Genomic DNA, 16,234 nt, shown 5'->3' with positions numbered 1-16,234 from the left:
CTGTTACAAATAAACACACACACACAGTAAAACAAGAAGCATTTCATGATTTCAAAACACTACTTGTTAAAAGCAGACTTTAGGTTTGCAGCATATTAGCACCTTACATATATTCATCACATTTAATAGATCATTTGAGAAGTCACATGTTGTTTCTGGCCAGAATTTTTAAAGCACATAGTACATTTTTGGTACTTTTAACAGTACCGTTACTTTCACACCCTTATGAAATCCAAGTAACCGCTTCTACCCCATTCACAAGTTCGACTTTTGGCGTGGCAGTAAAACAAAGCTGGCTAAGAGGTAAAGTTATTCATGTCAGATTGCTGTACATTATGTAATTTCCTAGGCTCATAATCTAAGGTTTGTAGAATGTTAACCTTAAAGCATTTTTTTTCCCCTTGAACATATTCCATCATTTATAAGCAAGCCACTCATAATAACAGTTGAAATTCACCTTTGTTTGGGAGGATACTCAGCTCAGTGTCTTCCGATCGAGGCAGTCATTAGTTCAGCCCATGAAGGGCATGTGAAGCAAATGTCGTTCTGCTTTTTTATACCCAGTTTCCTTCCTCATTTTCACGTGTGCAGTGTGATCCATTAGAACCTCTTCATATGCAAACCTTTGGGGGATTTTCTAATAAGGAAGTTCTTTCATTTTAAACTTGTGTACTGTTAATCTACTCTGGTTTGAGTAAGTCAGTTTAGGTGCAGTTGTTTTTATATTTTCTCATATAATAACTTTCCTGCAGTTTATCTTCTTTACATGTTCAATGGAATTTTTAGTGCCTTTTGTATATAATAATAGGGAGAAATGTAAAGAAAATAGCCCCAAATTGTAGGAGAATAAGAGTTGACTCTAAAATCAGACAGCGTCATCATCTGCATCCTTGTAGCCTGCTTTTTTCAGAAATGTGTGTTCATTAGGTATGACCTGGTTATTTCTGTAGACATGTATCTTAGTCTTTTGGTCTTTCAATCTCTGAGAGATAAAAGGATGTATTGTCTAAGAGTTAAGGGCTATAAGACCCAAGTTTTGGGGGGTTAGAATTCCAGATTCACCAATTACTGGGTAGTAGATAATAGACAAATGATTTAGTAGCTCTGTGCCTCATTTTCCGCATCTGTATAATGGGTTTAATAATAGTACATACCTCAGTGTTGAGAGGCTGAGATGAGTGCCTAGAATAGTGCTGACTATATATGAAGCATGAAAAAAATGTTAGCCACTCACTGCTCTGGTGAGCGAATTGCAGATTTAAATGGAGATATACTATTTCACTTATTAGAAAGCCATTTTTGGAAGTCTCTTCTGTATTTGTGATTGTATGCAAAGTGCTGAAAACTTCAGGAATTTCATCAGTCAACCTTGGGTCAAGTTCCACAAAATTTTTGGAAGTATGTAATTGCTGCTTTTGTATAGAGAAAGCTGTTGTCTGTGAAGAAATGTTTGCTCGCCAGATAGATAAAGGGAAAGAGGAAATCAGAAGATCCTGTGAGGGAATGTGGAGTTCTCCATGGTGAGTTTCACTTCATATTTCTTGCTATGAGTTTTACCACAGAATTGGACCAGACTGTCGCGTTGGCTTGATCGAGCATTTTGGGTGACTTAGCTTGGAATTCTGAGAATAAAATTACATATCCCACCGGGCATTTTTATGAGGGAATAGGATGCCTGATAATTTTGGTTGGAACTACCCAGTGTGGTGGCACAGCCTGAAAAATTGGTGTTTGATTCAAATAAATTGATTCTTGGAAAATACAGATCCTGGATTTTATTAATGTAACGCAACATAATTTAAACATATATCCTTTTATTTGCTTCAGTAGAGAATAAAAGCAAACTTAAAAAAATTTAAGTAGAGGGATTAGACCTATGTCAATTAAGTATAAATTTCCTGATGGATCCAAATCCATTATTTAGATGCAGGTTTGGAATAGTTTCAATTTAAACAAGGGAAATGCTGTACAAGATAGTTTCATAATATGAAAACTGGAAATCAATTTTTGGTTGAATTTCAAAATGCTGAAATGTGGGAAACCTAAGAGGAGGAACTGATTTACGGTGGCATTTCTAGAGTTACAGAAGTATCTTCTCTTAAATATAGTAGGTTTCAAAATGTTTGACTGTAGTAAGTATCCAACAAATCACTCACTCCTCCTTTATGTCCATGTGCTTCAAACGTATTAGCCAACAGTCTCTTAGTTCACAGTGGTGCTAGTGCCCCCTGAGGGAGGGTCCTTCACCCTTGATGCCATATCTTAGAGGCTGTGATGGGATAGGAGCACTGCCTCAGGAGCCAGAGGGCCTGGGTTCATTTCCTTATTCCACCTTTACTTGTGACTTTGGTCAAGTTACTTATGCTCTCTATGAAACCAGTGCCCCCCTCTTAACAATGAAAATAAGTAATAGTATTGGCTTTATAGGGTTGTTAAGGGGATAAAATGAGTGAACGTTTGCCAGGTGCTTTGAATAATGTCCGTCAAATGGTACATGTTAATAAGTTTCTTGTTAAATGAAATTAAAAGAAAAATGGAATACTGTGTGCACCTGTGGGGATAGGGCACAAAAGACAGGAGTGAATCACAGAAGATAACGGATGAAGGGTCCTAGAAATTATTCCGATTTGGCAAGCTCCTAAACTAAACATTTAAAATCCTATCAAGCTCAAAGGGAATTTAGTCAAAACCAATTAAATCACACTAGCTATACTTTCTAAGTGATTATCTGGTCTTATTGAATTCTTACAGCAGCCTCAGAGATCCGTCCCATTTTACAGATGAGAAAATGGAAGTGCAGACGTTAAGCAGTTTACCCAAAATCCTGCAACCAAAGCCCACTGTAAACCCTCATGGTCTGGTTTCAGAGCCCCCGCTTGGAACCAGTCTCTCTCTCTCTCCTGTCTGCCAGAAGCCAGAGACAGGGTGAATGTGGAATTGTTTACTGAATTCTGGAGTTTTTGAGCTGGGTATTATTGATTGATGAGTGAGGAGATACAATCCACTATAAAGTTTCAGGGACTTGTGAAACTCTTAGTCTCAGAGTGAGGTGCCAGGCTGAAAACATAAATTGGTTCATAGCAGTAGGATCAGGAGAGAATCAAATATGTAAGGAAAAGTCATAGAAATTAGAAGCCTGCCAAATGGGAATAAACTACTTTTTGCATTTGCTGTCTCCTTAGGGATTGTCTTTTGGATCAGAGTCAACAGTATAATGTTCATGTTGATATAACCACTACCATATAAATAATAATTGAAAAGATGAGGAAGTATTTGCTTTCATTTGGAATGAAAGTCAAAGTGGGGACTCCTGTACTCATAGAAGAGCCTTTTACTTCCCATCAAAAGATACCACGGTACTTTCTCAGATTATATGAAAGTGTTTAAAATCCCACAATGAATTAACCCAAGGTGGTAATAATCTAAAATAAATTATGCAGTTTAACATTAACTGTAATGATCTGTGTATAAATAAATTTAATATTAGAAAATCTCTACATATAACTGGAAACAGGCAATAAATTCACACTATTATCTGAAACACATATATTAATATCCAGTTTCATAATTTTATTATAAAGGGAAAACCAGTTTAAAGAATTCAAATATAGACATATATAGTAGAAAGTGAAAGTTAATTCCCTTTACATATACATACCAGTGTGTGTGTAAATATATATATATATATATATATATATATATATATATATGTATTGACATATTAGATCTTTGTTTCATTCCATGTTAGTACATGAAGATTTGCTAACAAGTTTTTTTTAAAAAGGTTACACTATATAAAGGTACCATAGTTTAGTTAAGCTGTTACTGATGGACATTTAGTTTTTCTTTTTTCCCCGTTTTTTTCTCTATTGAAAACATGCTGTAGAGCAAATACCTCTCCATGTATTTTTGTATTTTGTTCCAACATATATTTATAGGAAGTTTCCGAGAAGTGGGATTACTGGATCAAAAGCTATACATTGCAATGTTGAATGATATTTTCAAAAAGCTTTCCAGAAAGACTGTACCCATTTATAGTCTCACCAAGTAGGATTATCCAGCACTATTACTAAAAATCTTTTAAATCAATTCTAAACTTACAGGTGAAAAAAGCCATGTCATGTAAATATAAGTTTATTTATTAGTGAGTGTATATATCTTTTCATATCTTCATTGCCTATTTGTATTTCTCCTGGAAATTGATTTTTTTCTTGCCCTTTTCCCATTTTCTAAAAAAAAGTCAGGCTGTTTCTCTTTACTTATCGGCTTGCAAGTATACTTGCATATGTTTAGTTCCCACCAGCATCATTGTAATCCCAGTTCCCACTTTGGGTGTTACCAGATCATCTAGGTCAGCCGCAGGAACCTGTAGGTGTTTTCAGTGCAAAACTGCTGAAACATCGAGATGCATGAAGAGAGGGTTCTTTCTCTACAGAGGGCTTTTCTCCCTGTTTTTAGAGTTCTAGTTCAGGGGTTGTCAATCTTCTAAATAGCCAGTTAGTAAATATTTAGGTTTTGTGACCCTGCAGTCTGTCACAACTACTCGACCCTGTTGTTGTAGCAGGAAACCAGCCATAGATAAAACCTGAGTGGGTGTGGCTTGTGTGCTAATAAAACCTTACGGACACCAAAACTTGAATTTCATACTTCAACGCAACGTAAAGTTTTATCCTTGCTCCTGATTTTCCTCCTGCAAACATTTGAAAATGTAAAAACCATTCTTAAGTCACAGGCTGTACAAAACAGGTGCTGGTCTAGATTTGGCTTGTAGGCTAGAGTTTGTCACACCTGCCTTAGACTGTTTATATAAGAAACCACTGAGAGAAACTTCCAATAACCAGCATCCTTAGGACTTGTTAGCCACTAAGGCTATGGGCAAGACTACATTTTGTTTGTCTCATCTTCTAAACCTGAGTCTACAAAATTTGGCATCTCCCTCTCTCTCTCTCTTTCTGTCTCTCGAAGTTATTGAGAAATGTGACATGTATTGTGTATATTAAAATTATTAAAGCTAGAGATAGTGACATTTTCTGTGTATAATGAGTGCTCCATAAATACTGATCTCTCAGTCTGTCTTGAATGGGATCAGTTTGATGTTTGATATAGAAGTATCAACAAAGTGTGATTTAGAGTTTAATGTAAATTTTTCATGTTATATATAAAAACATCGATAATTCCAAACATTTTACAATTTTTTTTCCACAAAAGTATTGTAATACCATTAGCTTTTCTGTTTTTGTTTTTTTTTTTTTTTCTTTCTCTTGTGGAAATTGTCATCTCAGTGAATGAGTTTAATCCAAAATGAAAGATTATTCAGGAAATCTCTGCCCATCCTGTAGTCTCCCGACACCTCATGTGATCCTGGCACCGTGAGGTGGCCAGCTTTCATCCACTGTCTACCCCTGACTTGACTGGATTGAGGAGTAAATCTGCCCTTCACTTTTCCCATATACAAAGTAAGATGGTCAGATTAGTTGATCCTTAGTTTCTCTTCCAGCTCAAATATCCTGGTATTCTTACAGAATGTGCTTACTCATATGACATTAGAGTGAATTGCATTGGTTTACCTGGCAGAAATGGCTACTGCCTTTGCCCCAGCAGTAGGTCGAATATGCATCTTTTTTGATGCATGCCTCTATGTGCATCTCCACTGACATCCAGTGCTTGCTGGCAGAAGTGCCAGAGAAGGAAATGTGGCCGCTCAAGAATAGATACCATCTAGAGAGTTAAATGAGTTCAACTTCGTACTGAAATTTAACTCAGCAGAATAAAATAGATTATTATTGGTGTTCAGTGAACTTCCTTTTACTACAACTCACCATTTTTATTTCTTCTCACATTATATTTAGATATTGGTTTCTATGCCTTGTATTTGGGAATCACCTCTGAGGATCCTAAATAATTGAGATAAATCGTGTCCACTTCCAAGTGTGTTACGTATTTTTTAATAATAAAAAATAATATGGCTTGTGGGGAATCAGACTACATTATAAGTTTGACCTATTTTTTCATTTACATATGAACTAATTGATGTGAGAGGTCACCTTCAGAAGAGATTTTGCCCAATAGTGTGTAATAAAAGGGATTGTGTTGGCAGCTATCTTTTCTTAAAGGGGTTTGTTTGATGTAGGCGTATATGAAAGATGAGTCATAGTATCTAGTATCTTTGAAGAAAGAAATTCCCACAAAGTATGTTTTAGACTTTAATGTAAATTTTTTATTATCTACACAAACAGGTAATTCCAGACATTTTCATCACTTTCCTGCTAATAGTTATACTGTTCAACTGCATAATCATATTTAACTTGTTTTTCTCATAAGGGAAATGTTCATTAACCCAAATCGCAGGCAGTTTCTAGAAGCTAGTTAATAATGATAAGTATCGATGATGGTACTGTATTTACTAAAGTTGTCAAAATAGTAGCAAACTGGTTTCTCTGGTGCTAAGGATATATTCATAAGTTTTTGGTATTAGAATGTCATAAAGCAACTATTTTAATAACTTTGCTATTTTTGCTCTTTTTCTTGAGAAGGTAGTTGTAAAACCTCTATCTTAATGAAAAAAAAATTTAGTCTCATCAATTACCATTTCAATTAGTTTAAATCCCTTAAGTTTTTGCTTATAATTAAAAGTTAATAGTTACTGTTCTTTGCATGTCCCAGTTACTTATGAGTATCACAATAGGTCAGCATTTGGTTAAGGGACTGGGGTATATATACATATGTAAGTACGTATAAGTATATATACATATATCAGTATGTAAGTATAATATTTGGTCAGAAGATTTTATCATATTTATCATTCTTAGTTGATTATAATAAGTTGATAATAGCATTGTGATCAGTAATATATTTTAAAAATTACCGTAAATGTTATTATATGGTTACCCATTTTGCCAAAACTCTACACGTCTGACTTCTGTGTAGTTTTGCACGTGGCGTGGTGACTGGATGCAGTTTGTTTTGCTACACAGCTACCTGTTCGGTTACTTTTCTGCATTTTAAGATTGCTTTCAGTGCCAGGCAAATAAACGAAAATTGCTTTTGTCACCTTCTATTAACTTGTTTCAAGAGTTATCGTTACTAACTCAGCTACTTCTTAGTCAGTATTAATATTTTCACATAGTGCTTGCCTGTCTGGAGTTCCAGACACTAATAGACTGAAATATTACCTCAGTTTGTTTACACTGGGGTCTCTTCACTTGGGTCACCACCATCCTGCCCTTTTCTCCTGTTTTTATGGGATGGAGATGACGCAGAATTGGAGCATCTCAGCATACTCATCAAGGAATTTTTGAAGGATTTGCAAAGGAAGAAGTAGATGAATGGATCCAGGCACGCGTTTAAGGAAGTTAACCAGAGAGTGCTCTCTTTGACGTAGAACAGAGTGTTCTCAGCAGAGCAGTCAAAGACATCCCGCGTTTGACTCAGGGTGTAGGGAATTCGGGCAAAGTGGAAAGGAACGAAGCAAATAAAAAATACAGCAATGATAATGAAAACTTTGATGTTTACCTTTTTCTTGGGGACTTTGCCGACGCCCCTTGTTCTCACGTATGACTTGTACAGTTCTTTTGTAATGAGCGTGTAGCATACAATGACAATTAGAAAATTAATCCAGAAAATGACTTGACAGATGTAATTGACTATTTCGTGCCAGACCAGACCAAACTCTGATTTCAGGAATGAGCATTTCTTCACATTCTTGTCACTTGGCCTCCTGTTGGTCAGAATCATGTTAGGCAAGGAGAGTAAGAACATGAACGCCCAGATGATGACAGAGAGAATCTTAGCCCCCAAGAGATTGCTGGGGTTGGATGTTTTAAATGGCCTGGTGGTCTTCTGGTAGCGATCGATCGTTATCAGTCCTAGAAATGAGATACTGATATACATCGTGAAGTAAAATACAACGGAGGTCACTTGGCACACAAAGGCTCTCAGCGGTCCTGTTCCCAGTTTGGCATCGCTGAGGACTTTAAATGGAAAAGTCAGAATCATGAGAAGATCAGAAATGACTGTGTTCTTAAGGAAAATAATAAAGTTGGATTTACTGTGGATTTGAAAGAAAATCCTCATTGCCAGGCTGTTTGTGATGAGTCCAACGAAAAACAGCACGGTATAGAGGAGCGGGAAGAGGACCTGGGTGATTTTGTAATCTCTGGTGCACAGGCTGCCATTCCCAGCCGCAGAGGTGAGGTTGTCCATGGCTTGTGTTTCTTCTTTGCTACCTAGAGGGGGACAGAGGGGATGATTATTTTCAGTCCCAGATATTTGACTTCACTCTCATCTCTGTGGGTAACATTTTTGGACAAAAATTGAGGTGTCTGAGCCTCACTGGGACAGTAAGAACACAGAAAATTAAATCTCAAAATATTTCATGGTGACAAATATTTTATCTGTAGCAAAATAAAATAGCCTGAAGAACATCGTGTGATGGTATGGCTACTTTGTATTTCTTATTTTTTGACTGTTTGCCTCTTATAGGACATTTTTGATCTTAGGCAAAAGGGCACATACATAAAATCTGGAAGAGAAATATTCGAGCTGTGCTTTATTCTTCTGCAACTTCATTTCCACGCCTTCTAACTTTTTTGTTTCTATTCACAGTCACTTTTCCTACACCATCCTTGTTTCTGGGCTTCATTTCCTCTAGTAGCTTCAAAGGGTTCTAAGGAGAAATGACTGATAATTGCTGAGTAGAATTTTAAAAGTAAAAAGTGAAAAGAAATTTGTGTAACATCACTTGTGGAAAAATTATTGTTAAATAAATAAAAAGCAGAAAACATTTTTTTTCTTTTATAATTGGAAGGTATTTCTGCTTCTGTATTGCTCAGTCATCCATTCGAAAATCAGCCTCATAGAGACTATTCTTTAGCTCCGAATATTTTAACCCATGTATATCTCTTTTCCAACTTTGCTCGGTAAATTTTAAGGTTTTACATACGTTTTCTTGAATATCATTCAGTGCAAATTTTTAAATGCTAAAAAAATAAGGAAATGGCTTCTGTATGTAGGCATCAGATGGCATTCCTCAAAACAGCCTGGGCATACTTTCTAGATTTATAGAGTGTATATAATGGTAATTAAAATAAAATACCAAAATCATGTCCTTGTCTGGTTCCGTAGGTTGTTATACCACAACAGGCAGCTATAAAGGAAATTAACACTTGACTTGAATACATTATTTGGCATCTAAGTTTTGAATCTTAAAATGAAATTTGTAAAATTTTAATTCATCAAAAACAAATGGAATTGATTCTATATAAAATATTATTCCTAAGTATAAGACACGGTAATGTTAAAGTACAAATATCTAAATTTAAAAAAAAATGCTTCAATTTAAAAGATTTAAATATAACAAAGGCAGCACTAAGTTCCCCCAAATGTCAGTGGAATTCTTTTTTCCATCCTTTAATTACTGAAAGTAGAACGAGTTAAGATTCATGTCACAATATGGCTTCAATTTTCAATACCTCCTCACCTGTTTAACTTAAAAAAAAAAAAAAAAAAAACCCCTAAATAAACACTAGTATTTGACACAAGATCACTGATTTAACCTTCCTTGCTACTGCTATTTGCCTTTGTTTATGCCCTGATGGTTTTGGAAATTCTACTTTGGGAATGCTCATTTTGCATAGACTGTAACTTATTTAATAAGTATTCTTGGTATTGAGAATTTCGGCTCCCTCTATCTATATTAAATTTCATTTTACACTCAAGGTAAAATAAGTAAGACCATTTGAATTTTATTTCCATGTTCTGTATAAGTTTTTTTTTTTTTTTTTTTTAGTGAAGAAGTTAATGGTTATCTCTAACATCATTAATGCGGCTTGTATTTTAATTTATATTCCATATAAGTACCTGCATCGATATTGCTATTAAAGTTTTGCAACTTTAAGAAAACTTGAAAAAATTTACACACACATCGTAGTGCAAATACATATACTTGTCAAATACTTCTAGAGATAAAGTTACCTGGTTACTCTGTTGATTCTGAAGGATTTGAATGTATCCAGTATGTGGTAGTTAATAAAACCTGCAGAGTGGCATCTGGTTATTTTCCTTTTAATGTCTTAGTTTAGCTGTTTACACTCTTTATGATAGACAATCTTCTGAGCTTTCATCAGTAAGGTCTTGAGTGTTCTGGAGAGAAATAGAGGGAGAGAGGAAGAAATTCACAATCAGAAATTACCTTCAGACACCGTGGACTCAAAGCTATGCAGACACTGTGTTTCCGTCTGGCTGCTTTTAGGACTTCTGCTTTTATTTCCTTGGGAAATATGGGGCAGGGTGGGTGAGAAGTCATCTTTTAAAAAGCAATTTAAAATCTTGTGGCTTTTTACTGAAACCTGCCATAGAGTTGATGCTTTTTGAGTTCTTTGGGTTATTTCCCATACAAATGATAAATCCAAGTGGAGATCAGGCCTATCAATGTCTGCTTCCTGGAGAAGGTCACAAACTTGCTTTCTCAGATGTTTATTTACCTGGAAACATATGTGCTCAACATTGGGTGATATATTGCCTTTTAACAAGTAATCACATTTTAACTCGTAATGTGTGCTTGTTAGGGAGGTTAGGTTTCTTGCTCTTTGTTTTTTTCCTGGTTAATAATGTCATTATTTTAAATCTGTGTTTGAGCAACTCTTTGTAGGTGACAGTTTCCTCCCATTATAAATTTTAAGATTCTAAAATTACATTAAGAAAGAGAAACAGTTGTATCCATTGCCAGGCTTATTATATAGTGTCTTTCATGCTTTTCTTGAGTAGAATTTAAATATAAACAAATTATTATTACTTTTCTTTTGATTTTGCTTTTGTGTTTTGGGGGAAATATATCATTAAATGAAGGGACTGTGGTATCAATATTACCTTTTATGTAAATATTGTGGGCACTCACGCATGTGTACACACTCGTACAATATTTCAAACTGTAGTGTCCTTCTGTTACCAGCAGATCCACTTGGGTAGGTATCTTTGCTGTGAACATATGTTGGGGTTATTTCTTTCTTCTGAGTTTTGAGTGTGTCTGTCTCTGTGTAGGTTAGATAATCTTCAAGGACGGTTTTTAAAGTACAGAACAGCAGCTCAGCGTCACCTGGGGAATCAGGAGAAATGCACTTTCTTGGGCACCAACCTAGCCCCAGTGGATCAGAAACTCAGGAATGCACCCCTCGCCTGTAGTTTCATGAGCCTTCCAAGTGATGCTCATACACACTCAAGGTTGAAGACCACTGATTTAAACTACCTGAGAATTTTGTTGGCATTATGGGTTTGAAATCAAGCTATGCATTTGGGTAATTGCAGTTGGAAGTGTCAGTCACATGATGATCCCTATCTGTTAGTCATCTAGAGGTGTCAGTTTGATGCTATACTTTAAGAAAATTAACTTATTTGTTGGTTTAGAGGACAGCATACTTTTTGAAAAACCTTTTATGCTACATACACTTCAGAATAGTAACAGCCAAATTTTGATTTCTTGTATTGTCGTGAATTGACTCATTGTATGATCTCAACTGTTCTGTGAAGTAGATAATCATCTTGTTTCTATTCTCTGGATGATGGAAACTAAGGAGCAGAGCAGCGAAGTTAGAGATCCTATTCAACCCATCCTGTCTGATTCCAGAGCCTGCATCTGTGACCACTGTGTACAAAAATCTTCCCCATCTCACTGTCTCCACAACCCCTCCCTACATGCCCCGCCCCTACATTGAGGCCCAACAGTAAGAGGTCAATGCCATGAATGGAATGGCTACACTCTTAAGAAGATAGGAGTCATGCTTGCCTTCACACCAGATTGTCAACTTTAAAGGACGTTTGTGAAGTGTTTCTAAGACCTTTGGATGAAACAAGGCTTTTGAAAAAAAAAAAAAAATCATGACTATTTTCAACAAAGCAATATGCCATACTAAAGGAACACTAATTCGTGCTACTTTATGGAGAATTTATATTTCCAAATTCCTAAAGGGCTATGACTAGGGATTTGAGGGGTAAATGAAAGGCTCTGGTTCTTGATCTAAATTAACTTTCTCTTTCCTCTGGTTTTAACTCCCAACCACACCTATCTGTAAACCTTCTCTAATAGTACTTACTCAGTGGAGGACGACTGGAAAAGTGAAGTAATTCTATATACCCTAGAATCTTTACATGCAAGTGGTTTAATTGGTTTCTTTATTTAATCGAGTCTGCTTATCTGAAAATATGTATTTGCTTCAAATAGGATTACTGTGAACAGAGAGGACCATGCCCTGAAATGGTAGGACCCCTGTGGTCCTTGTGAAACTGGGTTGGGACAGGAGGATGGAGAGGTAATTAAGCCACTGGATGAGCTCTTAGGCTGTTTTAGTTCTAACATCTTACGGTTTTGAAATGCAGTCATTCTGACATTAGTGAAGGTTTTGATGGAGCACATGCATTTTAAGGCCGTTCTTATGTCATCTAGCTTGGCTTTACCTGTTAGAGTGTACAAATTCAGATTAGATATAAGTTAAATTCCAAAAGTAAGGAGTCTTGGGCATTGCGGTATTTAGCAAGAAAAGAATACTATCTCTGGTGATCCAGTTATCTGTCATCCTTGTCTTGAGTGTTTTGCTTGAAAGTAGAGGACTAGTATATATCGTCAAACCGCTTGACAGCCATTATGCTCCTAGGATGCTCTGAGTTTGTTGGGTAAAGGCCTCATCTTGGCCACACTGTGGACTATAAGCTATTATTGAACAAAGCTTTCCTTCACAAATCTAAGTAAAGGAGTCTCCGATTTTCTTGAATTAGAAAGAGTTACTCCAGGTCAGGTGGAGTTATACTGAGAAGAAGCTGTTGATTTCCTTGTTCCTTTCACACAGCCTCTCCACAGTGTACACACCCATCTCCCCCCACCAGCCCAAGCCTTATTACTGCTGTAACATTGATTTGAATTTATTTTATTCTAAACAGAATAAACGTGGTACATTGAAAGCTTCAGCTGAAAGAAATAATGATTGGAGGTGAAAGGAGAGTACACGGCTCTAATAATCTCACCACCATTATCACATCCTTGTGAACACACACACACGTTTTGGCAACATTTCTAATCACTTATTTTAAAGAAATGAAGATGACTAATATCGGGCTTCAGTTAACTCCAAGTTTTCCCTTTTCAGGACTTTTGGCTCAAGAGACATCTTTTAATTTCTATAGTACAACAATCCTTCCAGAGTTTTTGGATGTGCATCCTCCTACTTTTTTAAAAGATCAATTAAGTGTGAGTGTGAGATATTATCTGAAGAAAGAAAGTGATTGATCTGGAGGATGAGATTTTCAGAACTCAGTTTACAGGGGAGGTGACCTGTTTAACCCAAGGACAGCAGGGGGCTAGCGTGAAAGGGGTTAGCTAGACTTCCACGGACTCTCCTATGGATTCTTTCTCCACCCCGCAAATGTGTCCTTCATGGTATTGACAAGAGAATAATTCTTTGGTACTGATCTTTTACAACTATGCAACTTGAGGGTGTTTTAACACCTAGTTTAAAGAGTAGAACTCATTGAGACCTTTGGATATATTTGGTCCATTTTCTGAGATTGACCTTATTCTCATGTATAAGTTGCTATTTAAAGATTTGTGCATTTTCTACATGCACAAAGAATTGATGTAAACCAATCCTGTAGGCTATTGAAAAAGAGTTGCTTTTAAAATGTGTTTGCCTTTCCTCTTTGAAGACTAGTAACGGCTCTCACGGTTTCCCTAAAAAATGTTAACTATCAGAAACACAGTCTTCATGCCCCGTATAGAGGTTGACCAGTGGTCCCCGCCCCCCGCCCGCCCTGCCTCACCTCGCCCAGCTAACTGCAGGCTTCTCTTACTTTTTAATTCCATCCCCTTACTCTCACCTCATGACTTTGCTTTGCTTCTGGCCCAATTCCCTGAACATAACAGAGCCAATGAGCTAATACAAGCATCTTCAAGTTCCTCACTTCTTCACCTCCAGATTTCCCTGTATTTTCACCAGTTTTCTTTTTTGTCTATGGTTAAGTAGAAAGATGTCCTTGTCTTTTGAAGTTAATCCAGACAAGAGGCCACTGTTGCCCGTCTCTTTCGTCAGTTATCTGCCCTCCAGTCTGGATTTCCTTTATGGAGACTCATTTGAAACATAGCTTTGAAACCAGTTTGTCATTGGTTATCCTAATACAATGATCACTTTTCTCTCAAGCTGTTGTTCTTTATACCCAACTACTAGTAAATGTGGTTTACTTCCCTCACCTTCACCATTTCACCATCTGCTCTTACTTCAACCTCCTGTTTCCTGCCTTCTGCCCCTACCACTCTAGAGAAACTTCTCTTTTGAGGTTCACACCTGTGGTTTTTTTTAAAAGAAACAAGTCAGAGAAGCCAGCATCCATTGTGATTTCTTAACTGTATTCAACACTGTTGATGACCCCTGTTGTTAACTGTTCCTTCCCTCGCTTTTGTGACCTTGACTTGTCTGATTATTTATTAACTATGGAGAGTGTGTGTCCATCATTTGATGGCTTATTTATCCCCTTCACTATCGCAGCTGTTTTCCCTCCCCACCCCTGCCCAAAGAGAACACGAGGGTTTTGAATCCCTTCCAGTTACATAGCGCTCTTATCCCTAAGCTGTCACTTCTGCACTAGACCTGCCGTCAGACCACGTACTAGACATTTGTAATACATTTCCACCTACCCCTTGAATTCCTCTCACCTAACGGTGAATTCATGAGCTCCCTGCCCTTATAACCTACTCCTTCCCCCCCCTCCTCACAACCGCCCGGACCCCAACAAATTTTATCTAGTGAGTCCGTCTTGAAATCCAGTGAGATGCACATTCACTCAGATGCCTGATCCTTTCCTAACTTCCTCAGATACCTCTTGATTTTGCTTCTTATTTTTTACTCCCACCACTAAGACCCAGTTTACACCCTACAGACTTTTTTGGTCTAAACTTCTCTCTGCCTCTCATTTTTCCTCTTCAGTTTTTTAAAGCACTTAGTTATCAGGTTAAGTTTCCTACTAAACTAGTTTTTTTTTTTTTCTTATCTTCATCCCTGCCCTATTCTTTTAGTCACATGTTTCTTCATTAATCCACTTATTTATTCATTATTTCATGCATCCAACAAATATTAAGCACCTAGTCAGTGCCATTAAGGAAAATATCAATGTGAATGGTCTAGTGAGGAAGACAGACATTAAACAGATACCTAGAAAATAGGTGAATTACACAGCGATAAATGCTCCAAAGTCTCTCCTCTCCAGCCCTCCCTCTGCAGCGAGGGCTTTCTCTAAACTGAGTTGACAGAGGGAGGGACCTGACGCTGTCATGCATAGCATTTCCACAATTGCAGTTGAGGCTGTTGAGAGTATTTCAGGTGGCAGGAGGAGACCAGCAAAGGAAGGAAGTGCCCGGCACCTTTGGGAAATGTTGAGCAATTCAGCACAGCGCAGCTGTGGGGTGCCTGCAGGGGAGGCGTGGAGGTGCAGTAATATCAATGGACAGTAGGGGGTGCTGTGTCTGATATGCCACTAAGCATTTTACAGACAGATCGCCACTCTCACCAAAACCTTATAAGGTATGTAGTGTTAACCATTTTTCAGAGGAAGAATCTGAGGCTCAAAAAGGCTCATTATCTTGGACCATGGCGTTGGCAAGTGACACACCCTGGATGCAGTCACAGCTCTCTCTTACCCTGAGCTTGGGCTGTTATTGGGCCAATATGGAGCCATAGTACCCCGTGTTCATAGAACACATGGATCTTTCCAGGATACCTTCCCTCCCCATCCCTGTTTGGGGTTCGAGCTCTGCAGATGCTATCTCTATGATACTGAATCTGTACTCCTTAAATCAGGGAACATTCATCCTTGCATTTTCTCAGGGTTCTCAGTACCTTGTCTTGCTGTAGGTAGGTACTCTATAAACAGCTGTTGCTAACATCTTTCCATCACCCCTCACACACAGGTTTACATTAGAACCATTTGACAGGTGCCTTAACTGAAAACAATCACCAGGGCACATGACTGGCATCTGAGTTTTGTGCAGTTTCCTCATCGCCCTTCTGTCCCCCTTACAGGGCTTGCTTATATGTACACACCCCACCAGGAAGTATATCAGTAATGCTGTGTAACAACAGCAAAAGTTGGAGATTGACAAAGTAGCTCAGGTCACTGAGATATAGCAATCACTACCTGTGTCGACTTTATCCTGTGGTTAGGTCTGCCTTTTGAAACTTCGGAGGAGATTTTGAAACTC

The 16,234-nt window shown here is 37.4% G+C and overlaps 3 protein-coding genes across 5 annotated transcripts in view; 1 reads left to right on the top strand and 2 right to left on the bottom strand.

Annotated features, from left to right (window-relative positions):
- The window catches only part of P2RY13 (purinergic receptor P2Y13), a gene marked incomplete at its 3' end in the record, with an annotated part of 53,449 nt that extends 52,933 nt beyond the window's left edge, over window positions 1-516 (bottom strand). The window contains exon 1 of the mRNA XM_082394461.1: window positions 458-516. The remainder of the gene's footprint in view (window positions 1-457) is intronic.
- MED12L (mediator complex subunit 12L) overlaps window positions 1-16,234 on the top strand; it is a 317,353-nt gene that overhangs the window by 225,094 nt on the left and 76,025 nt on the right. The gene's annotated exons all lie outside the window — the stretch shown is intronic.
- On the bottom strand, window positions 7,183-10,175 carry P2RY12 (purinergic receptor P2Y12; the record flags this gene model as incomplete). The annotated part of the gene is made up of 2 exons (XM_082394454.1): window positions 9,973-10,175; window positions 7,183-8,225 (listed from the first exon to the last, which is right to left on the bottom strand). Exon 2 carries the CDS (start codon window positions 8,200-8,202, stop codon window positions 7,183-7,185), a length of 1,020 nt encoding a protein of 339 aa, XP_082250580.1. The 5' UTR covers window positions 8,203-8,225; window positions 9,973-10,175.

This window comes from Balaenoptera borealis (assembly GCF_965194805.1).
Source record: "Balaenoptera borealis genome assembly, chromosome: 5".
Taxonomy (NCBI): Eukaryota; Metazoa; Chordata; class Mammalia; order Artiodactyla; family Balaenopteridae; genus Balaenoptera; species Balaenoptera borealis.
The sequence above is the reverse complement of the archived record's forward strand: the minus strand, read 5'-3'. Positions and strand labels throughout refer to the sequence as shown.